The sequence below is a fragment of the Marmota flaviventris genome, chromosome 4, assembly GCF_047511675.1.
Source record: "Marmota flaviventris isolate mMarFla1 chromosome 4, mMarFla1.hap1, whole genome shotgun sequence".
Classification (NCBI taxonomy): Eukaryota; Metazoa; Chordata; class Mammalia; order Rodentia; family Sciuridae; genus Marmota; species Marmota flaviventris.
In genome coordinates this window covers 55713775-55740123 of record NC_092501.1, presented here as the reverse complement: position 1 = coordinate 55740123, position 26349 = coordinate 55713775, and the positions used below count along the sequence as shown (strand labels likewise).

The window sequence follows — 26349 nt, the reverse complement described above, 5'->3', positions numbered from 1 at the left end:
AGGGAAAAGTTAAGAATAAATACAAATCTTTAAGAAATAAAGGAAAATAAAAAAGAATTTCTCTGAGACAAAAAGAAGCAAACTTCATCAGCATCACCTTTTTTCGTTCAGTACTTATTTGAGAGCACTTGTCATTGTGATTCCTTCTCTGTTCCTTTGAAATATATGTAAATCTTTTTGGAAGCTAAGTAAGCTTATTACCAGCTTTTCAACCCAAGGAAAGTCTTTCTCAAGGACCTGGAAGCTATCTCTTTGAAATGTAATCACCAAAGAACATAGGGCCTCTACTTCCCAGTTACTGTAGAAGGACAAGGTCCTAACTTCTTCAGGTATCTGGATCCAAGTCATAAAACATAAAGAGAAAAAAGTTTAATTTTTCCTTTGGATAGAGGCAATTAGTGAACATAGATGTTGGTTCAAATTACCAGGTAAACATAGGATGAACTATGTATGCAATGGTACTTTCTAGTCCTCTTACTTTAACAGTAATTATTGTTTATTTTGAGAATTTGTATGTAATGGGTTGTGTCTGATTTTCTGCATAAAATGGTAAAGTTTCTTTCTGTCTCTGCAACCTCTTTAGCAGATTGCCTATGATGCACAATGTAATCAGTTTAATACTTATCAATAAGAAAACTGTTTTCTTTCTCTTCCACCATTTTAAGGGTTTTTCTGGGTTGTTAAGAAACGTTTTTCATTATATTTTTCCACAACTCACTAGAGATGAATGTACTATTTAAATGTAGATGTGCAAAATGTATTAAATTCTCAACAAAAAATAAAAGAAATAAATCACCAAATATTTGAGAACCATTAATTGAATTTAAGAACTCTCAAACTCAACAAACAGAACTAAATGCTTAAGAAAATACAATTAGTATAATTAATGTCACAAAAATGTAAACATTGATCATAGCTATAAAATGAACAGCCACAATAAAACCATTGATATGCTTGAAAATTAAAAATGGTATTACAGAAATAAAACTACATATTGAAGACTTGAAGAATAGCATGTACACTGTTAACAAAATTAGTAACCAGAAAACCTGGCCAAAGCATTCTCCTAGAAAGTAAAATAGAAAGAATATACAAAATCTGAGGGAAAAATAGAAAATCCCTAAGAATTCTCAAGACAGGACAATTCCCATCTTAATAGAAGTTTGGGAAAAGAAAAAAAAGGAGTTTTTTGTTTTTTTTTTCCTGGAAAATATACTCCAAATCCTTAACAGCAGTTATCTCTGGAAATAAGACTGCAACTGAGGAGAAGTTACAATGAAGTGACAAAGGACATTAACTTTTTTCTTTATATAATTTAGTAATTGTATGATTACAAGAATAAATTCATATATTTCTTTTTAAATAGATCATTTTGGCCCTAATGAATAAAATTGTCAAAGATCCACCACAAAATTACTAATAAAAAGCCAAGAATATAAAGATAAAAAGAGTAGAGACTACTATTAAACAAAATAATAAGGAACATTTTACAATGATAAAAACTACAACCCATAAGGAACTCAGAATATTCAGTAACAAATATAGTTGTTGCTTTTTAATGAGAAAGTGGAATTTTGCTGTAATGTGGAAGACTTCATCTCACCTTTCTTAGGTAAGGTAGACAACAAGAGTAAAAATGCAGTTTCCTATTTTTTAATGTTTATTTGTTCTTTTAATTATACATAGAAGTAGAATGTATTTTGACATATTATACATACATGGAGTGTGACTTCCCATTCTTGCAGTTGTACACGCTGTTGGTTGCACTGGTCATGTATTTATATAAACATTGAAAAGTTATGTCCTATTCATTCTACTGTCTTTCCCATTCTCACGCCCTCTCCCTTTCCCTCATTGCCCCCGTCCAATACAGTAAACCTCCATTCCTCCCTCCCCACTTTGGGGAGTCAACATCCACGTATCAGAGAAAACATTTGGCCCTTGGTTTTATGGGGCTGGCTTATTTCACTTAGCCTGATAACCTCCAGCTCCATCCATTTACCAGCAAAGGCCATAATTTCATTATTCTTTATGGATGAGCAATATTCCATTGTGTATATATATACCACATTTTCTTTATCCATTCATCTGTTGAAGGAAATCTAGGTTGGTTCCTCAGTTTAGCTATTGTGAATTGAGTTGCTATAAACATTGATGTGGCTGCATCACTACATTGATTTTCAGTCCTTGGCGTATATGCTGAAGATTTGGCTAATTGGGTCAAATGGTGTTTCCACTCCAAGTTTTCTGAGGAATATCCATACAGCTTTCTAGAGTGGTTGTATCAATTTTCATTCCCACCAGCAATGTCCGAGTGTACCTTTTTCCTCACATTTTCACCAACATTTATTGTTACTATTATTCTTGATAATTGCCATTCTTACTGGAGTGACATGAAATCTCAGTGTAGTTTTAATTTGCACTTCTCTAATTGCTAGAAATGTTGAACATTTTTTCATATATTTATTGTATTTCTTCTTCTGTGAAGTATTTGTTCATTTCCTTTGCCCATTTATTGATTCAGTTATTTGTTTTTTCAATGTTAAGTTTTTTTAAATTTTTATTCATTTTTTTAAATAAATGAGCAGAATGCATTAAATTTCTTATTACACATATAGAGCACAATTTTTCATATTTCTGGTTGTATATAAAGTATGTTCACTCCAATTCATGTCTTCATACATGTACTTTGGATAATGATATACATCACATTTCTCCATCCTTGCTAACCCCCTGCTCTGTCCCTTCCCATCCCACCCTTCTGTCCTATCTAGATTTCATCTTCTCCTCCCATGCTCCCCCTCCCTACCCCACTAAGAGTCAGCCTCCTTTTAAGAGAAAACATTTGGCATTTATTTTGGGGGGGATTGGCTAACTTCACTTAGCATTAGCTTCTCCAACATCATCCATTTACCTGCAAATGCCATGATTTTATTCTCTTTTATTTTTGAGTAATATTCCATTGTGTATATATGCCACATTCTCTTTTATCCATTCATCTCTGAAGGGCATCTAGGTTGGTTCTACAGTTTAGCCCTTGTGAATTGTGCTGCTATAAACATTGATGTGGCTGTGTCCCTATAGTATGCTGTTTTTAAGTCCTTTGGTATAGACCGAGGAGAGGGACATCTGGATCAAATGGTGGTTCCAGTCCCAGTTTTCTAAGGAATCTCCATACTGCTTTCCATATTGGCTGCACCAATTTGCAGTCCCACCAGCAATGTATGAGTGTGCCTTTTTCCCCACACCCTTGCCAACACTTATTGTTGTTTGTCTTCATAATAGCTGCCATTCTGACTGGTTGAGATGATATCTTACAGTAGTTTTGATTTGTATTTCTCTAATTGCTAGAGATGGTGAACATTTTTTTTCATAAATTTGTTGATTGATTGTATATCCTCTTCTGAGAAGTGTCTGTTCAAGTTCTTGGCCCATTTATTGATCGGGTTTTTTTGTTCGCTTGTTTTTGTTTTGTTTTGTTTTTGGTGTTTAGCTTTTTGAGTTCTTTATAAACCCTAGGAATTAGTGCTCTAGCTGATGTATGAGGGGTAAAAATTTGATTCCAAGATGTAGGCTCTCTATTCACTTCAGAGATGGTTTCTTTTGCTGGGAAGAAACTTTTTAGTTTGAATCCATCCTATTTATTGATTCTTGGTTTTAGGCGCAGGGTCTCTAGTTTAATTCCTAGTTCCTTGATCCACTTTGCGTTGAGTTTTGTGCATAGTGAGAGAGAGGAGTTTAATTTCATTTTGTTGCATATGGATTTCCAGTTTTCCCAGCACCATTTGTTGAAGAGACTATCTTTTTTCCAAAGCATGTTCTTGGCACCTTTGTCTAATATAATTATAATTTTGTGGGTTAGTCTCTGTGTCCTCTATTCTGTACCACTGGTCTACCAGTCTGTTTTGGTGCCAACACCATACTGTTTTGTTACTATTGCTCTGTAGTATAGTTGAAGGTCTGGTATAGTGATACCACCTGCTTTACTCTTCCTGCTAAGGATTGCTTTAGCTATTCTGGGTCTCTTATTTTTCCAGATAAATTTCATGATTGCTTTTTCTATTTCTATGAGAAATGTAATTGGGATTTTGATCAAAATTGCAATAATATGTATATTGCTTTTGGCAGTATGGTCATTTTGACAATATTAATTCTGCCTATCCAAGAAGAAGGGAGATCTTTCCATCTTCTAAGGTCTTCTTTAATTTCTTTCTTTAGGGTTATGTAGTTTTCATTGTATAGATCTTTCACTTCTTTCATTAAGTTGATTCCCAAGTATTTTATTTTACTTGGTTTTTTTTTTAGGCTATTGTAACTTGGATAGCTTTCCTCATTTTCCTCTGAATGGATTTGTCACTGATATACAGAAATTCCTTTGATTCTGTTCCATTGGTTTTTGTGTTTGTTTTCTTGCCAATACCAAGCCATGTCTGTTACTATAGCTCTGTAGTAGATTGTAAGGTCTGATATTATGATGCCTCCTGTTTCACTTTTCTTGTTGGGGGTTGCTTTGGCTATTCTGGGCTTCTCATTTTTCCAAATGAATTTCATGACTGATTTTTCTATTTCAAGAAGAACATCATTGAAATATTAATAGGAATTGTATTAACTCTGTATCATGCTTTTGGTAGTATGGCCATTTTGACAATATTAATTCTGCCTATCCAAAAAACATGGGAGATCTTTCCATCTTCTGACGTCTTCTTTAATTTCTTTCTTGAGTGTTCTGTAGTTTCCATAATATAGGTCTTTTACCTCTTTTTCTGGATTGATTCCCAAATATTTTATTTTCTTTTAGGCTATTGTGAATGAGATATTCCTAATTTCTATTTCAGTTTATTCATCTCTGATGTATAGGAATATCATTGATTCATGGGTGTTAATTTTATATCCTGCTACTTTGCTGAATTCATTTATGAATTCTAGAAGTTTTCTGGTGGAGTTTTTTGGGTCTTCTAAATATAGAATCATGGCAATAGGGACAGTTTGAGCTCTTCTTTTCCTATTTGTACAGTCTACCTATTTATTATATTCAGAAAACTCAAGATAAGTTTTTTTAGAACTTCTTACCAAAGAGACAATGTATTTGTTTTAGATAAACATTCAACTTAAAAAATAAATTCATAAAGCCATAAGAAAAATCTCAATATTCCCACCAAAATTCTAAAATTTTCCAAAATAAAACACAATATCCAATTGAAATTCAGTGACACTATAAACAGGATGTCAAATACAATTTTAAAGCTGGACGCAGTGCCACATGCCTGTGATCCCAGTAGCTCAGGATGCTGAGACAGGAGGATCATGAGTTCAAAACCAGCCTCAGCAACTTAGTGATACCCTAAGTAATTCAGTGAAACTTTGTCTCTAAAAAAATACAAAAAGGGTTCAGTGGTTAAGGGAAAAAAACACACTTCTGATAGTCTTAAGACCAAAAATATTTTAATTAAAGTTAATACCTCTTTTGATAAAAATGAAAATAAAGTACTGCTTATTAAATTCAAGGCATTCAGAGTAAAACTGACACCATGAATTAATTTACTAAAAACAAATAAGAAAAATTTTATGAGAAAGACTAAATAAATATATTCAAGATAGCATAAAAGAATAGCAAATTAAACTTAAGAAATTACACAGATTTAAAAATAAAGCAGAAAAATTAAATTTTAAAATAAAAATTATTAACCTGAATTATTAAGAAGAAATATTTACAAAGAAGAACATAGATAAAATCAAAATTTTAAAACTTGAAAGGAAAACATGTTCCTAATGCAATCATTTGTTGCCTTTTAATTTACATGTACTAGTAGGGTCCATGTGATGTTTATATATATATATATATATATATATATATATATATATATATATATATATACATCATATATATACATCATATATATACATCATATATATACATCATATATATATGAAACACACCTGTGGAATGATTAAATCAAGCTAATTAACATATCCACCACCTCACATATGTTTTGTGGTGACTCTTCTACTTTGTAGAATTTATTAAGCTTTTCTTTATGTTCTTTGGTCTATTTTTGTGACAGTTTCAGGGACATTTGAAAGATATATGTTCTCCAAGGTAAGAAAAGTTATTTTCATGAAATCAAGTTGTAAAATATGCACAGTGAATATGGCTTGCTTAATAATGATAATAAAGAACAAAAAACTGCTCTGTCTTGAGGGTCTCTATAATGTGCCTTAAACTAATCTTCCTAAGCTTGACCCATAAGAGTATTAAGTGAATCATCCATTCTTGTTTCAGTCTCTTCATCATTTCCCATATTTATTTTCCCTCCATGCCTGTACTCATTCTGTACTTTCTACGGTATGCTCCCTAATTAGTATTTAATTAACACTAACAGTAAACACCATTGGGGAGTCCTTCCCAGAGAGCTCAACCTGTTATACTTGAGGGAATATTTGAAGGAAGTGTTGTGTTTGACACTAATGTTTGATTTGTGTTATTCTCATCTCCTAAACAGGTATGCAACTCTTAGGATAGGAAATGATTTATTATACTTCTTTTCTAATTCCATACAGCATGTCAATGCAGAAATAGAGAACAAGTATTAATAAATATTAATGATTAACTGGTTTTCATGAAAATCATAATACAAATACTTCATAAGAAGTTTTTAAAATCAATGCAATTGGGTTTGTTTTGAAATTCTTTTCAAATTTGGAAGATAAAAATAAAAATCATTCCATCTACCCACTTGAAAGACTGACATTATTAATTATTAAACATTATTAATTATTAAAAGATTGACATTATTATTATTAGCTTCATGGAATGGCAAAACTTCAACATTCTCCATAATATCATGTACAACATGCATCTAATAGTCTCAAGATGCCAAGAACAAAAAGGGTCTAGTAATCATTACTATCCATGTATTTTATTTGCAAGGCACTTAATCCCTTCCACTTTTAATCATCAAGATAAAAAGGATTTTGTCCTTCTCTTATTGGGTAAATATTTATTAGATGCATTTAAATCTGTCACCAGGTTCTCAAATCCAAGCAATTTATTATCTTTTTAACAAATCTGTTTTAAGTAATTATTATGTACTTACACTGTGCTAGCCTGTGAGCAATATAAAAATGAGTAAGACATCATTCCCTTACTCATAGAACTCATCATCTAATAGAGACAGATGCATAAACAAATGTATTAAACTTAAGACCTGCTCGTCCATCATTTGTCACAAGAACTATTATTTGGAAAGAACAATTATCATGGGGGGGGGTCATGAGAAATGAGTCCAAATTATAATTCTTCTTATTCCTGTTCAACAACATAGTAGCTCACTCCTCTGTAAAATGTGTAATAATTCCTTTCATACATTCCCCAAAGAGCAATCTGGTAGTAATAATAAAATGTGCAAATAAACACACCGAATAGTATAAGTGTAAGGTACTAGAACAAAGCCAGTACCTATTACAATGCCTTACATGAACACTGATTATGCATAAATAGTACATTGTTGCATCATTTATTCTCAGACATCCTATTTTAATACACTGTATTACATTTTATTATCAACTTCTTCATACATAACAGAGAATGTATGAATAAAATAATAAAACAAATATGCCCATATTAATCCAGCTTCAGAAAAAGAATATGCCCAGTAGCTTTAAAAGTACTGATGTAAATTAACCTCTTTTGTCCTACCCATTCCACTCCTATGCATAAACCATTATCTACCTTTTTTATAGTTTATCATATACATCTGTACCATATGTTTTGTTTTATATGTATTAGCTTCTATATAAATGTAAAATATGTAAAACTGTTGCATGGATTCTTACATTACTTGCTCTTTGAGGATAAAGCTTTGTTTTAATATTATTCATGTTGAAATATATTGCTATTATTTATTCATTTTTATTCATTATGGTCTCATTCCCAATTTTAAAGGAAATGTTTTAATGACATATCTAAGTATGAAGTTTAGTGTGGAATTTTACAGAAACTCTTTATCAAGTTAAGAAAATTCACTTTGTTCCTAGCTTTATAGAAGTTTCAAATGAATTATATTTAATTTTTCAAATATTTTCTGTACTACTGAGATAATACTATACTTTTTATATTAATTTGTGAATGTGGTGAATAACATCAGTAGATAAGTTGAACTAACATCACATTTCTGAAATAAATTTAAGTTTGTCATAATGAGTTTTTACCTATTGTTAATCAGTTTACTCAAATTTTGTTTAGGAATTTTGCATCTGATTTCATATATTAGATTGGCATGTGAATGTCCTTCCAATTAACCTGTGTAGTGTTGGCATTGGTTTTACTAGCTTCATGTAATCAATTTGAGAGTTATTTCTTTTGCTATTCTCCAGACACTACTATGGAATATATTTACATAGTCCCAGAAGTACTTGTGGTACTCTGCAAAAGTGTTTGGACCTCTCATTTACTCTAAGCAAAATCTGCCTAGTTCTGCTTATTTCTTGAATTCATACTATGTACTTTTGAACCAGCTGGGTTAAACTATATTTTCCTAAGAATGCTTCCCATTTCATACAAAATTTCATTGTTATTGGTATGAATTTGTTCATAATATTATCTTTTAGTATTTTAACATTTAGTATTGTTAATTACATTCTCTCTAGTTATGTATTCCTCTTTTTTATTCTTACAGGTTATTTCCTGTCTCCTCTCATTCTTCCTAATCTATCTCACTAGCAGTTTGTCAATTTTATTGGTCTTTTCAAAAAACATATGCTTGGCTTTGTTGATTTCTCCACTGTCTTTGTGATTTAATTAATTTCTATTCTGACCTTTATTAATTTATTCCTTCTGGGTTTCTTATTCCTATTTCAAACTCAACCAAGATATGTAGCACGTTAATTTTCAATTTGTCTTCCTTCCTAAAGCATTATAGGTAATAATTTCCTCTAAGTATTCCCTTTAGCTATATATTCCTCAAGTTTTATTGTTCTATTTTCAGTATTTCTCAATTATAAGTATTTTTTAATTTCAATTTTAATTTATTCATGATCCAGGAATTATACAGATGTACCTTTAAAAAACATTCCAAATAGTAATTTCCTTTATTTGCCTAAATTATTTCTAGGTGTCCTATATAATACTAATGCTTTGAAATCCGCTTAATATGCAGTCGATTTTTGTTAATTTACCATGTGTCCAGGAAAAGAACACGTTAAAACCTCTTGGTGAATTTAACCTTTTCTCTTTAGAATTAAGCATTGTAGCAATTTATTTTTACTGATACTGGTATAGCTATACCAGCTTTATTTAGTAAGCTCTTGAATATCTTTTCATCCTTTGATTTCCAAACTTTCCTCATTCTTTTATTTTAGTTATGCTTTTTATATGCAGTATGTAACTGTATTTTGTTTATATTATAAGCTGTCAGTCTTCAGAGAGTTTAGGATTTCATTTTTACATTTATTATATTACAGAAATATTTGGATTTATTTTATCATCCTAGGTCATCTACTTTCTATTTATCTAGTTTTTCCATGGTGTTTTTATCCTTCATTTTCTTCTTCCTTCAGATTAGTTTATTTTCTCTTTCCATTTTTCCTTTCCCTGTGTTTAGGAATTATATAGTCTATTGCTACACATTTTCTAGCAATTACTCTAGACATTTTAGCATGCTATTTAAATTAATGTCTTCCTATTTCCCCTGAAATATAAAGACCTTAGAACACTTAATTCTGATTCCACTTTTCCTAAAGTATATACTATGTTTACAGATATATTGATTTTGTACTTTTAATTATATAAAATATATACGGTTTTTTGATCCTTTATAAAAATTAATATTTGAACAGTAGTAAACCCATAATATTTACTCTGCTTACAAATTCTTGCATCTGTACCTTTATTCTATGATAATATTTTCTTTAACAATTTTTTTCAGAGGAAAATTGCTGATAATTAACTACACAAGTTTGGAATTAGGTAAAAAAAATAACTTTAATTCATCTTTGTTCTTGAACAATAGTTTCACTGTGCACTGAATTCAAGATAAGAGTTATTTTCTTGGCTGGAGAAGTGGCTGTGAGGTCATAGTTCTTGCCTAGTATGTGCAAGACCCTGGGATCAATCCCTAGTCCAATCAATCAATTAATCAATAATCAAAACCAAAAGCAAGTTATTTTCCCTTGGGATAAATCTACTGTCTTGATGTATCTTTATTTGAGTAATTAGCTATCAGTTATTACTCAAGCAACTTTTTTCCTGTTTTTAAAGAATTATTCTTTTTGTCTTTGGTATTCTTCATCTTCATTATAGTATGTATAAATGTGAATTTTTTTATATGTAGTACTTGAGATTTATCTGGCTTATTAGCTATGGAGATTGGAATTTTCCATAATTTCTAGGAACTTCTCAATAACTTTTTTTTAACTTTTCTCTTCTCTAGATTTTATTTTAAAATATTTTAGAACTTTTCACACCATCCTTCATGTATAATTTCTGGGGTTTTTTTTCAAAATATTTTTTAATTCTGTGTCTCTGTGTGGTGAACTCAAATAACTTGTTCAAGTTTTTCATATTTTACCTAATCATTAAATTTATCATTATTATGCTTTTTATTTTAGATAGTTTTGTCTGGTCAGTTTGAAACTCTTGTTCCTTTAACATACCCATTATATTTTAAGAGAATAAATGAGGGAATAATACATACCTAAAATACTAATTTATATTCAGTATTTTATTATTTTAATATCTGTACTGTTTACAGATCTGATTCTGCAATTTGTTCTTTCTATAAAATCTTACTCAAGGTGAGCTACCAATTTGTGTGTTATGAGAACTTATCTTCCTTGGAACTATGTAAGAATTTTTTTAAGACTTGGCATAAAGAATTTGCAGAAAAAATTTGAGTTTACTTCTGGCAGGTCCCTGGAGGTATTGCCAAGACAGGACAATGTTAAATTAGATTTTCTGCTAGGGTTTTAGAGACTACACAGATAATAAGAATTCTGACCTACAATCCAGACAAGGACAGTTTTATAGTTCAAAAAATTTCAAGATACATTCTATTGCTTTGTTTTGTTTTGTTTTCCTGGACCACCCAAAGCCAAGGCTAAACAACTACCTCCCTGTAGGAGTTAGTGTTTTTCTCATTCATCCAACAAGATAGTCAAATTTTAGAGATTCTCAGCTTCTCTTACAAGTGTCTCTTATCTGACTTTTCCACCTTGTAGTATAGAGGCTTTGTCTTTTCTCCTCAGTTTATGGTCTTTAAAAATCCAAGCTTCAGGCCATAACTAGAAAAAAAATCCTGGTCCTGGCTTTTAGTCTGAATCTATCTGTGCCCTCTTTGTATCTGTCCTCAAAGAACTCACAGATTAACTATGTGCTTTAAAATACTTTATTCATCATTTTAGTTCTTCTAATTCGCTATATGTCTAGAAACCAAACAATTTTTAGGTCATATTAAAATACTTCTAGATATCATTATTGCCTAAATGTTTAATAGTTCCTAAATGTTAATCTGATTGGTATTGGTCTTATTTTCTCCTTTATTTTTTTAGGTTCTTTTTAAAATTTATTTATTTGTTTATTTATTTGTTTATTTATGTATTTATTTATTTTAGGTATATATGACAGCAGAATGCATTTTGATTCATTGTGCACAATTGCACCACACCTTTTCATTTCTCTGGCTGTGCATGATATAGCATCACACCATATGAGCAGTCATACATGTACCTAGGGTAATAATGTCCATCTCATTCCACCATCTTTCCTGCTCCCATGCTCCCTCCCCACACCTCCTTCCCCTTTGCCCCATCAACGTTCCTCCATTCTTCCCATACTCCACCCCCATTATGGATCAGCATCCACTTATCAGAGAGAACATTTGCGTTTTGGTTTTTTGAGACTGGCTTACTTCACTTAGTAAGATATTCTCTAATTCCATCCATTTACCTGCAAATGCCATGATTTTATTCTCTTTTAATGCTGAGTAATATTCCATTGTGTATATATACCACAGTTTCTTTATCCATTCATCTAATCTAGGTTAATTCCACAGTTCATCTCTTATGAATTGAACTGCTATAAATATTGAAAAGGCTCCATTACTATAGTATGCTGATTTTAAGTCCTTTGCATACAGACCAAGGAGTGGGATAGCTGGATCAAATAGTGGTTCCATTCCAAGTTTTCTAAGGAATCTCCATACTGCTTTTCAGAATAGTTGCACCAATTTGCAGTCCCATCAGCAACATATGAGCGTGCCTTTCCCTCACATCCTAACCAACATTTATTATTGTCTGTATTTTTGATAACTGCCATTCTGACTGGTGTGAAATGAAATTCTAGAGTAGTTTTGATTTGAATTTCCCAAAGCAATCCTTAGCAAGAAGAGTGAAGCAGGAGGCATCACAATACCAATCCTTAAATTATACTATAAAGCTATGGTAACAAAAGAAGTATGGTATTGACACCAAAATAGACATGTAGAACAATGGTACAGAATAGTAGAAACAGAGACAAAAACTACATAAATACAGTTATCTCATACTAGACAAAGGTGCCAAAAACATATATTGGAGAAAAGATAGCCTCTTCAACAAATGATGCTGGGAAAACTGGAAATCTGTATGCACCAAAATGAAACCAACCCCCTATCACTCATCATGCACAAAAATTAACTCAAAGTGGATCAAGGACCTAGGAATTTGATCAGAAATCCTTCGCCTAATACAAGAAAAAGTAGGCCCAAATCTTCATCATGTTGGATTAGGCCCCAACTTCCTAACAAAACTAAAGTGCAGGAAATAAAATCAAGAATTGATAAATGGGATGAATTCAAACTAAAAAGCTTCTTCTCTGCAAAACAATCAATGATTTGAAGAGAGAGCCTACATTTTGGGAACAAATTTTTGCCACACACACATTAGACAGAGCACTAATCTCCAAAAAATATAAAGAACTCATTAAGCTTAACACGAAAAAAAAAAAAAAACAATCAATAAATGGGCTAAGGAGCTGAACAAACACTTCTCAGAAGAAGATATACAATCAATCAACAAATATATGATAAAATGTTCTACATCTATTTTCCCCTTTAAATAAAAATGAAAGACTACATACTATGGTCACCAACTGAAAAGTTTTAGTCATAAGCAGCATATCTTCAACGTTACAGAGAACCTAAACTAGGATAGACAGCTACAGAGAACCTAGACTAAGATAGACAGCTACTAAGAGAAGAAAATACAGACATTTTTTTCTTTCTGTGCTGCTTTATGTAAGAAAATATTATGAGCAGCATATCACTTAGATTTGTTTCTAGTGGTTTTCCTCACTACAAATTCATGGCCAGTTAGAAGTTAAATAAAATAGAGCCTTATACACCAAGTATATATACTTCTAGTAGGAGAAAGAGGGGAAAAAGTAGAAGTAAGAGACAAATGACTTCATTTCAATATCACAATATTACAAGTAGTATTCTTATAACCATTATTTACTTCATATTTACTTAGCACTTACTATTTAACGTTTGTTATTCTAGGTGCTAGGGATATAACAACAGTGAATGAAGAGTGATGAATAATGATACATAAGTGAAAATTTAAAAATAAGAAAATAATACAATATGTCTTTGAAAATGAGAAAATACTACACACATATCATTTGTTATTATCGTATTAATAGAATAAGGATACAAATAATTCTTATGTACCATGATTACAATGCCTGCTTTTCTCTCTGCACAAGAGAAAATACGGTTTAATGGACTTGGGAGTTTTCAAAGCAATTTTCACTGGCAAATTTCCTTACTTAATGACATTTTTCAAAATTCTATTAATCTATAATTTGACACTTCTCAACTCTCATTCAGTCACAAATTCAGAAGAAACATCCAATAATTCACACTGGCCTTTCAAATAAATCAATTGTTTTAGCCTGTATAGTAATCTAGTTCAACTTCTATTTTCTTCACCAATAAATCTCAGATTTCATACCCACAATCATCCATGGGCCAGAATGAAAGATTTAACCAAAGCTTCAGCATGATAGTTGTTGAGTAAGCACTCTTATACATTTCCACACTATAAACACTTAATGAGACTTCTTTCCAACAGACTATCTGAGTATATACTACATCAATTTATTTCATAGCATTATATTTGTATGAGCAGAATAGAGGAAAGGTTATTTTAGATATTTTTACCAATATAGCTTCCTGTAAATAATGAAAAGTACAACTATTTAATTTACAAAATCATTAAAAATGGTTAAATGTTCAATAAATTCTGTGGTAGTATCAAGTTCAGACAGTGTTTGCAGTTATTGTAACTCGGATATAAAAAAATATATAAAACTTGGGCATTTCGTACTAGTTTATGCATCCCTTTCTCTGACTAGAATTGATGTCAAAGGTTGTAAGCACAGTTATTGACCACAGGAATATATCTTCAGGACTTCTGCTTGCCTTATTCAGAAGTGAGTCAGCCATTCAGAGGACCTTAAAAAAGACATCATTCTCATATTTATGCCCATTTTCATCAAAGCTACACACACTGTCTCTCCCAGTTTCCAACTCCTGCTATTTCTTGCCTGTAGCAGTCACTTTCAACTAATGTGAGAAATACAAGATGCCTCAGAAGGAGGAACAATTTGGAAATCTTCTGTCTTCTTCTATAATCCTAAGAATATAAAATACAGTATCTGGGATAAACAAGATCCCTTATGGAGATCCCCTGATGCAATTCTGTTTAGACTGTGGAAATGAGTTATACAATTCTATTCATCTACTCTGGAAAATTTCACCTCACCATACCTAAAAGCTCCCAAATACTGACTGTTTATACTTTTTTTATTAGTTACACATGACAGTATAATGATCTTGACAATTCATACATTTGAATCAAATGGAGTATAATTTCTCATTTTTCTGATTGTACAGGTTGCAGAATCGCATTGGTCATACAGTCACCTATATACATACAGCAATAATAATGTCTATTTTATTCTGCTGCCCTTCCTATCCCCCTTCCTCTCCCCTCCCCTCCCATCATATTTCTCTACCCAATCTAATGTGACACACTTCTTTTTTTTTTCTCCTCACAACATCATACATGTATTCTGTATAACGATGAGGGTCTCCTTCCATCTTCCATGCAATTCTCCTTCTCCTTCCTTTTCCCTCCCACCTCTCTTCCCTATTTAGTGGTAATCTTCTTCTCATGCTCTCCCTCCCTATCCCATTTTGAGTCACACCCCTTATATCAGAGAAGACATTTGGCATTTGTTTTTTAGGGATTGGCTAACTTCACTTAGCATAATCTGCTCTAATGCCATCCATTTCCCTGCAAATGCCATGATCTTGTTATTTTTTAGGGCTGAGTAATATTCCATTGTGTATAAATGCCACATTTTTTAAATGATCAATAGACAAAGTCTTACCCACCAAAAAGTTATTCCATCTTTTGGACTTGGTTATATTTATAATTTTTCTGATGGTTCATATAAACTTAAGAACTTTATCATATATTATGCTGAAATTTGATTAAGCATGCTATGGTTTGGATATGAGTTGTCCCCTCAAATCTCCTGTGATAATGAAGGAATAGTCAGAGATCAAATTATTAGATTATGAGAACTGTAACCTAATCAGTGAATCCTAATTTGAGTATTTTAAGTGATTGGTAACTACAGGCATGTGGCCATGGCTGCAAGAGGTAGGTCACTGGGGACATGCCCTGAAAGGGTACATCCTCCCTACATGCCTTTCCTCCAGGTCCTCCACTTCCCAGATACCATGAATGCAGTAGCCTTCCTCTGCCAGAAACTTCCATCACCATGTTCTTCCTCATATTTGTCCTACAGCCATAGAGTTCTCTGCCTATGAACTGAACCTCTAAAACTGTGAGCCCCAAAAACTTTTCCTTCGATGCTGAGAGCCATTGCCAAGTAGGTATGATGCATGGCATGACCCAGGTCATTTGCAGTGACATTGCATGTAAGGTGACCTTGCTCAAGGACCAGGGCTGATCCAGGTTTAAGGTGTACCCTGCTGGGAATAGGGCATATCCTGCTGCCTCAGGCGCGCCCGCTCCTTGAGTTCCCATTGAGTTCTCACAGGATTTAGAGAGTATTTGGGATTCAGAGCCCGGTGGAGTGTGTGGATTTGCCCAGAACGTGTGTGTAAAGTGCCGGTGACAGTTCGAAAATAAAGAGTTGCTGTTTGAATCTACAAGGTGTGTGGTGGCTCGTGATTTTGTGCCCAGCCAGACTGCAGCACTTCTCTAAGTTGTAGGTATTTTAGTTACAGCAAGGAAAAGCTAATTAGTATAAGTACATCAAGTCTATGAGAAGGCAATATAGGTTAGAATTAGAAATTCTTCTGAAAATAGACTAGACTCACATACTACTATTCACTAGCTTTCTAACTAGAACAAGTTACATGAGTTGTGGCTCTGTATTATTTTCTGTAAAATGAATATTTACCTTATAGGGACACTATAATATTTAGGTGAATAATTCATGTCAAATTTTTAACAATCAAGAAATGTTATATATTTAATTTATTGAGGGCCCAATACTTTGTTAGTATCTAGGTGATATCCACTAGTATCTCTGGCATTAAAAAAATGGAGTATTCACTCTTACTGAAGGAAAAGACACTGGGGGCTATCATGCTAAGTGAAATAACCCAATCCGAAAAAAACCAAAGGCCGAATGTTCTCTCTGATATGTGGATACTAACACACAATAAGGAGAGTGGGGGGAAGAACAGAATTCCATTGGATTAGACAAAGGGGGAATGAAAAGAAGGAAGGGAGATGCTAATAGGAAGACATTAGAATGAATTAGACATAACTTTTCTATGTTCATGTATGAATACACAACCAATGTAACTCCACATCATGTTCAAGCACAAGATTGGGATCCTAATTAGAATAAGTTATACTCCATGTATGTAAAATATGTCAAAATATATTATATTATCATGTATATCTAAAAAGAAAAAATAAACAATATGAAAAAAAGAAAGCTATGCATCTAATGAACAAGATTATTGAGTGCTCATTACATGGGACAAATAATTATGATGAAGTATTATTAGAGAGTCACAATTAATCTTCTAGCTTATTAGACAAATAGTTCTTAAAATTTTCACATGGGTGATAATAACTAGAAATTTAATAAATTTTCACAAGGATTCCAGTAATTAGGAATTTAATAATGATTTTTAGACACGAAGACACCTGTGTAAAGATGTAATTAAAGGAAAATCAAGCTAGATTTAAATTTATTAGTTTTCTAATGAGTTTATCATTAAAGTAATAATGTTAGGAATAATATATGAATTATACATGTTGTGTTTACTTTTTAAATTCTAGGTAAATTTTTTTGTAATTTTAATTATATTAATTTCTTCAATATAAAAGAATCCACCTCAAGTCATCTCTAAGAATGATACAAAAGACTAAGATTTGTTGAGCATTTATTATGTGTCAGGCATTGCTCTAAACATTTGTACCTTTGTTATTAATTCAGTGATTCTGAAAAAAAAAACATTATAATGTAGGCCCTGTTACTATCTCCCCTTTATAAATGAGAAAACTGAGAATTACATAAATAAATTTCCCAAGATTACAAAGATAGGAAGTGCCAAAAGTGGGATAGGAACTTAGGAATTAGGGTTCTAGAATCCCTACCCTTGTTAAGCTCTACATTATTCTGTCTCCCATTAAGAAACTACATGTCTGACTGAGGTTACCAATTGACATCATACTTGAAAGTCTGATAAATTTCTTAACTTCAATATTCAAAGTTAAATTTCTGGTCTTCTTCCCATAACCAGCTTTACCCATAGTCTTCTCTATCATGGTTGATGAAAACTTCATTTATATAACTGCTCAAGCAAGAAAGACAAACAAACCAACCCTCAAAATTATCTGTTGTCAAGAGATATGCTGCCCATATACCCCTTCCAAATGAAACTTGCTGTTCAGCTATGGACAGGACTGTTCTCAGGTGTACAGGGCTATCCCCTCACCTTCAGAGCTCACACACTTCCCAGGGCAAGGTAACCTATATCCAGTAACTGAAAGAGGCATAAAGGCTTGTCCACTTCTGCTTAATAAGGTACTCTGGAGGGCAATCCTCTCTCAAGAATTCACTGCTGATTGACTCAGCCTTTGTGCATCTGGCTCTTAAGTACACTCTGCTCAGACCTGTCCCTTCCTTCCTCCCTTCCCATATGTGAATTCCTAATAACACCTTGTATTCCAAACTCCATTCTGTGTGTGATTCTGAAGAACCCAGCTAGAAACACCACCCATGACTCCTTTTTTCTCATGTCCCACACCCATCTGTCAAAATTCATTTGACTCTACTCACAAAATTTAGCCTTGATGTCCTCTGACATTGCCAAATTAAAATGTGAAGTGGAATGAGGAGGTACATGAAAGTGTAAGGGTGAAACCTGGATTACTACATAGCCTCCTACATGGTTTTTCAGCTTCTCTGGCTTACTCTTCTTCAGTCTGTGCTCTATGTGCAACCAACATAGTCTTTTTAAGTATCTTTATGTTAAAACCTTATAGTGGATTTCCATTTAACTTAGAGAAATAGCCTACAGAGCCCTCCATAACCTATTCCCATTGACTATCTACCCTAAGCCTCTACACTTGTCCCTTGCTGTTTCCATCCAGGTACCCTGGCTTCTATGCTGTCACTTAAACAAAGAGGACATGTCTTCAACACTTTGCTATAGTTCTCTATCTGCCCCATTTCCCAGTCTATATCAAACCTTTGACAATATCAGAGTTTTTCAATGTAACATATGATATAATTTAGTTATTAATGTTTATTTTTTGTCTATAGGCCCTGGCCCTTGTAAAATGTCAGGGATTAGATATATCCCAAGCACATAGAGCAGTTCTAGTAATAAATATTTGTAAAGATAATAAATCCTACATTTTGGAAGTTGATCTATATAAATAAAGTCATCACTTTAATCCAATAAACAATTCAAATTCATTGGCTTCTTTGGAAGAAGTTTAAAGGAATCAGAATCTACTGATAGAATACTTTCCTATTAATCAATTCACTGGAAGACACAAGAAGTTCACAGAGACTGATAACTAGACTTTTATTTTATCATACTTTAGACTCTAGCAAATGGACCTGAAAGCCCATTTCTCTGTATTTTTGTACAATGACATCAAATCACACTTTACCTCTCTCTCAACATACCTCGAGCTCATCGAGTGCACTTCCCAGGGTTGCTGCTTGTGGTTCCGATGGGGCCGGCATATTCTGGATGCCTTGGGAAGCATTTGAAATTACATTGAGGGCATTCTGAATTTCTTCACAAACTGTATCCTTACTGGCTTTAAGGGAAGCAACATCAGAATGTTCCAAACAAGCTGAGCAAATGGAATGCAAGAGGGGGGAGTTCTCCTTCAGTGTGGCTCGTGCCCCTGCAATTTCATCCCTCTGATTTGGAGATTTTAAGTCCTGAGAAGGGAAATTAAAAAAAGAAAATGTAAAGGTAATTTTTTTTATAATGCATTATGTGTAAAAGACTTACACACAGAAGCTTTATCTTTCTGTCAGTATACACAAAAAGATAACTAAATAGTCATGAGTTCATTAAAGTTATCAATTATTTCTACATTCCTTCAAATTCTGAAGTGCTATAATACAGAAATGTGACAGTGCATAAGTAAAAGTCACAATGGTGCAGATGTATAAAATCTGAGTAGATCTCAATATGTCAGCCACATATTCATAAGTCACTAAAATACTCTGGCATTCACATAAGTGTATTATAAGACAACTTGAATTATAAGGGTGCTAATTCTTCTTTCCATAAATGTTGGATAATTGCATAAAATTTTTGTTAAAATTAAGTGAGTTAAAAACACTAAATAAAACATCTTACCATTCATCTACTTTTCTGCTGTTTTTCAGAAATGCTAACAAATTTATCCTGAATCCTTCTTTCTTTGATGGTTATTCAAGATAGTTGCATTTAACATATGTTAGCCCTTTTGTTAGACTCTGAGTTTACAAATGTGAACAATATGAAAGGGTATTGTAAAGATAAGGCTTATGTTCCTGTATGTGGGAAGGAGATCTTTCAATAAACAATAAACTAGGTAAACAAATACACAAGACAATTTCAGGTAATGAAATTACAAAAAATGAAATGTCAAAGAGATTGACTTGAGAGAGGAAAGCTGTTTTAATCCAGCAGTCAACAAAGATATTTATGTGGAGATGACAATTTACAGTAAATCTAAATAAAGAGCCTTAAAAACAGAGAATAGAGGCAAAAGAAAGTCCTAGCTAAGTGATAGCTGATCAAAGATACAGTGGAAAAAACCTGACTAGCACTACCTTAATGAAGTGTTAAAAGTTGGCATCCTCAATGACATCACATGGATATCATGGACTACTTTATATATCTGGCAAAGAAGAGGATATTATTTCTGTGCTTTTCTCTCCAGAAAACCACAAGCTCCATCCAGTCATGAGAAAAACAAAACCACATAGGGGAATATCCTACATGATACAGGTGCAGTATTCCTCAAAACCATCAAGATTATGAAAAACAAGGAGACTGATAGACTGTTATAGACTAGAAGACACTTCTCAAAGGATATGACAAATAAATTCAAGGTGTTACTCTGGACTAGATCCTAAACCAGAAATAAGACTTTCATGAAAATCTGGGAAAATTTAAATATAATCTATTAATAATTGATAGTAATACATCAATATGTATTTTTGTAACAAATGTTAAGAAAGGTAGATAGGAACTGTCTGTACTAGCTATGTAACTTTTCTTTAAATCTAAAATTATTGTCAAAATTTTTTATTTAAATAAAGCTAGTTTAAGGGACATTTACAGTAGTTTATGCAATGCATAGATAACATCTTATATAATCTTCATAAAAACTCAGGATAAAAGTGATTCTTATTTCATTTTAAAGATGAGAAAACTGTGGTTTCAAGAGACTAATTTCTTTAACCAAGTGGCATAGTTAGATGGTGGCATTTATTGTTATCAGTGTGACTCGCTATCCCTAATCTTGTCAACTGTACTATACTCTTTCCTGTGTGGAACAATTTCCTTACTTGCTATATAAGAATGATGACTTGATTCTATATCGTTTAGCTTATAAAATGCTTGTACACATTATCTTATTGACTACCATGACACCCCTTGAGAAAGTTAGGCTAGCATTTTTAGCCCTGTTTTAACTAAGTTGGTATTTAGTGAAAGTAGACTGGTAAAAGAACTTAGATCTTTTAAGTAAGTCTTTTGATTGCAATTCCATATACCCCTATGCTTTTTTCACAAGATTCTGCCACCTCGGGATAATGCTGCCTGAGGTTAATAAATGGCTTGTGTTACTATATTTTTAGTTCTTTCTCTTTTGGAAATAAAGGCTGTCTGCTACTTTAGGCAGGCTTTGGGAAGATTAACCTCTTTACAAGATATAGGGAGGACAGTTAGAAGTAGCTGTCAACTCACTGTTCACACTCACTAATTATCCAAGAAAAGACATTTTGTGATTTTCTTGTCTTGCTAAAATTTCCCCCCTTATTTTTGGTCTGGATTCTAGTTTCAGCTCCATTATTAGGGCGATGAGCAGGGTAAGTCATCCATTCTTCAGATGTTTGCTCTTTCATTTGTAAAAATGGAAATAATGACACTTCTGCCAACTCTCTCACAAGACTTAGGATACAGCACACCAGAAATGGAATATATGTAGAAAACAGTAAATAATTATAGAGTATGGAATTATTTAATTCCTCAATTTATCATATGTTTTTGTTCTGTGATGATCTTGGTGATTTTTATATCCCCCGCAATTTTATAGCACCACTTACATTCATCCCATTGTGACATAGGGGATAAAGAGTTTAATGTTTACAAAGGATGCATAGCTTCTCAAAGGAATAACAACAAAGAATTGAGGAAGATTCTCTGTATTTATAATATAATATATTATTTCCTCTGAAGTAATTTACACATTTGTACTTCTTTATTTAGATTGGCAGTGTCAGAATTTAGGTAAGTGAAGGGTGAAAAAAGGTGAATGCAAATTATTACAAAGAAGGTTAAGATTAAAAATTATTTCCTTTGCTCTGACAGTGGCTATGCATATTTACTATAAGTTGCAGTAACTTTAATACTATAGAGACTTTGGAATTTAAAAAGTATAAATATATTCTGGCTTTTGACCTCATACTTTGCCATCTCTGCCCAAGCAACTATAGAATCCTTAATGAGCACTAATACCCCAAAGAGCAAGCCTATGAAGCCTTCAAGAAAGGACAGGATCCATGAACATAGCAGTAATATACTATGACAGTGGATAGAGGAAAGAAAGGAAAGGTGAATAGTTTAGGTAAGAGAAATTAAAAAGGCGAGAACATTTCTCCCAAAGGATATCAAACATAACAAATTTAAAGTAGTAAACAGACAGATAAAAGGAAAACTAATAACTATCATTCTCCTAAACAAAAGGTTGTTGTGGTAATGTTTGTGGTTGTTTTAACTGATGTTACCAGGGGTTCAAAGGTTCATAGGTTGTCTATATTCTAAGATTGTAAACGAAATCAAAATAAGAATTAAACAACAAGACCAATTAGGGATTTCACTGGATATAGAAGTATACAGAATCTAATTCCTCCAAGACTGACACTTATTTGATATCTTTTTTTTAAGTGCTCCAGAAGAAAAAGCTCACATGAGATTTCCAAGTTAAGGAGACATTAATGCTTCCAGCTGATGAAGAAGCTCACAGATGGGATTAAAAAACAAGACCTTACAAATCTGTGCAATTGGGTAGAGAAGTAACATATTAGTTTTAACCCTGGCAAGAGAACAAATATATTTAGGGATTTTAAAGATCACATAACATAAAAATGGAGGGCTCTAAGTTATAAGCTAATTCAACCATTCATTCAACAAATGCTTCATAAAATACATTATGTGTTGAGAATGCAAAGATAAAGAACTCATAGAGAATAAGGGGAGACAAATAAATTCATATGAAAATTAAAATAAAGTTATAAAATAGAGGGGATTTTAATCCCCAATCTTGAGGGGATTAAAGAAAATTTATCAAAAGAATCTTTTTCCAGTTTTTCAAGGTTCAACTGATAAATAAAATTGCACATATTTAACGTGCATAGCATGATGCTTTGATATACATTGTAAAATGGTTAACACAGTCAAGTTAATCAATACATCCATCAATATAGAGTTATCATGTGGGCATTGTAAAGACATTTAAGATCTGTTCCTTGTAAATATCAAGTAATCAATACAATATTATTAGGCATCATCACCATGCTGTAATTAGATATCCAGAATTTACTCATCTTAAAACTATAAGTTTATATCCTTTGACCAATATCGCCCCCTTTCCCCTCATTCCCCACCACTGCATCCACCATAATATTCTGTTTCTAGGAGTTAAACTCTTAAATTTCTTTGAAGTGAGATCACAATGTCTTTCTATGTCTAGGTGATTTCACTTAGCATAATGTCCTCCAGGTTAATCCAAGTTGTTGTAAATGGCAGGATTTTAGAGAAAGTGAAACTTAGAGAATTAGAACTTATCCCTGTGAACAATGCAGAACAATCAATCAATAAATAAATAAATAGCATGTGCAAACGCCTGAAGCATGAAACGAGCATGCAGCCACTACAGGTGTTACTACAAGTACAGAAAACCTGAGCAGGAATTCTGATAAATCCAGCTGGAAAGTTAGGCAGGAGGTATTTCACATACCATACTAAGAACACTAAAAGCAACAAGTTTAAATATGTATTTTCAAAAAATTTCCCTGGTGAAAGCCTTTTGAATTGATTAACAATTATGACATTGTAATCAGGGAGACCAAGGACAATGTGTGCCTGAACACTGTATCCAGGTAATATTGAGGAAGTAAAAATTTTAAGACTGGGATACTTAGATGGGAGGGAGAAGAGATGGTATTTACAAGTATTTAGAAAATGGTTTCACCAATTGTATAGATAGTGATGCAGGCACCAACATGGGAATAAAGAAAAAAGAATGTGTTTGGAAGACAAAGGTTAAGCACATTTTGTCACCTACCAAATTTCAAATGCCACCATAAGATCTAAAATGAAAACACACTCTAGAATTCAAAGAAGAATCTAGCCTAGAATAGACATATATGAATTATTAGCTCCCATTTGGGAGCCAAAGCTAAGTAGGAAGGTTACAGGTCCTTCTTCCCAGATGAGTGTTACAAGGAGAAGAACCTAGAAGTCATAAATTGTTATTCAAAGATGTAACCCTAATAATTTTATGTGCTAACCCCAAAGGCCAAACATTGCATATACTTAAATTACCAAAAAGGGCATCAGAAAGTACTGAATTTTTTTTTTAAAAAAATTAAGTTTGAAAATGTTTTTAAATAATGCACACCAGAGTTTAGAACCTGTATTATTATGGATAATCATCTTTATAATAAGAAGCCACATAGAAAGATGAGTTCTGTATCAAGGAAACTTTAAAATGTGGATCTGATCACCTTGAAATGGAGTTTTATATTAAAGGACACATGACATAAATATCTATAAATTATGAATAAACTTGACAATTTGTTAATAGAATTTTTTCTTAAACATAGAAACACTAGATCAAAATCCAAGTACTATAACTCGTATTGCCTAATAGCATATGGCATATATTAGAAGTTTATTACACTTTTGTTGAAGAAACAAAAAGGACTATTGAATTGAAAAATAAGTAGAGAAAATTTAGTTTATAATGGTGATGGAGACCTCAGCTATGATTACTCCAAGAAATCAAATTTATGAAGAGGATAATTAAACTATACCCATCTCCACATTAAATTTTAGCAAAGCCATTGGTGCTACTATGTTGGAAAATTGATAGTTTCTACCAAAGCTGAACACACCTTTTTACCAAGCTATTACACTTCTAGGAGAAAATACACATATATAGAAATGTGTTCATATGTTCACCAAAGACCCATTTGAAAAATGTTCATAGCAGCCATCTCCATACTACCTCTAAAATGGAATCAACCCAAAATAATGAAGGTAAACAAAATTCAGCTTACATGCAACAATATGATTCATGGAACAAAAAACATCAGACACAAAATAATACATATTGTTTGATTCCGTCCATATAATGTTCAGACTCAGGGAAAACTAACCTATGTTGTTAGAAATCAGAATAGTGATTATACAGGGAGAAAAGACAGTGGACTAGAGAAAAGAAGCAAGTCCCAGCAGTTCTCCAACTCTAGACTTAGAATGCAGGAAAATTTCTCTTCATGGATGTGAGTAACAAAGGAACCTCACCAGAACTTAATATTGAACTACAGGAAAACAATTATAGAACTACAGAAAGTTGGTAACCTGAACATGAGAAATAATTCCTTAGAGACGCAGAGAAGAGTGGAGCAGGGAGCTTCATGTAAGAGATGCATAGCCAGTGGATAAAGAAATTTAAAAATAAAGAAAAACTGACCTGGGGTAACCCATGGTCTACAGAGGAAGACCCATTTTAATGGACACAGAGTTGACATGGAAAGCTTATCAATGAAAACAAATCCAGAGCAGTCCATGGGGGTGAAAGCGTTCCACGCGGGCCACAAGTCCTCCAGTGGGCCGGAGCAGAAAGCCTTCTAGGGATGTGAAGCTAGAAAGCCCACTACAGGCAGGTTCTGGATGCACATTACCTAAGACCCTCTGTAGGTGTGGAATAGGTGGGCAGTTAAGGAATATGTTCCTGGACTCTGAAAGTTGTTCCTGTGCAAGCTGCATGGGTTTAGGAACTCAGCCTCCAATGAAAAAAATTCCCCGAATATGCCTGAAACAAGAGAGGCTGAAACAGGCACAAAGAAAATTTTACTTGGACCATTTTGCTTCTGGATCCCAAGAGAGAAAACTCTCATAGTTACTGGTGCCCCATAAGAGCTATTGTGAAGATGCTCACTGCAGCCACACAAGGGCATCTGCACACCAGGGTGGATAATTGATAGTTTACATCCACAGCGATGAAGGTGAACCCTGTGAAGGGTTATTCCCTATGCCCTGAAAGTAGAGTTTACTGGAAAGAAGTCCAGCAGAGATTGGCAGCTCCACATCAATAGGAGGATAATCCAAATATCAAATACCCACCAACAGAGTTCCGAATCCCACTAAAAGTCCAAACCTCATCTGGTAACTCCAATGCAGAACTTTGATTATCACAGCTACAGGATTACACAATTCATCAGCACTCCCCCATCTATCCCACTTAATACTAGGAGCTTGGAAGTCCAGAGCTAGTATGCCTGGCCAG

General features: G+C 33.0%; 1 protein-coding gene across 2 annotated transcripts in view; it reads right to left on the bottom strand.

Annotated features, from left to right (window-relative positions):
* Ctnna3 (catenin alpha 3) overlaps positions 1 to 26349 on the bottom strand; it is a 1728170-nt gene that overhangs the window by 1285158 nt on the left and 416663 nt on the right. For both annotated transcript variants that reach the window (XM_027931212.2, XM_027931213.2), the window contains exon 6: positions 19232 to 19495. In XM_027931212.2, the coding sequence (XP_027787013.2) occupies positions 19232 to 19495 (264 nt within the window). The remainder of the gene's footprint in view (positions 1 to 19231; positions 19496 to 26349) is intronic.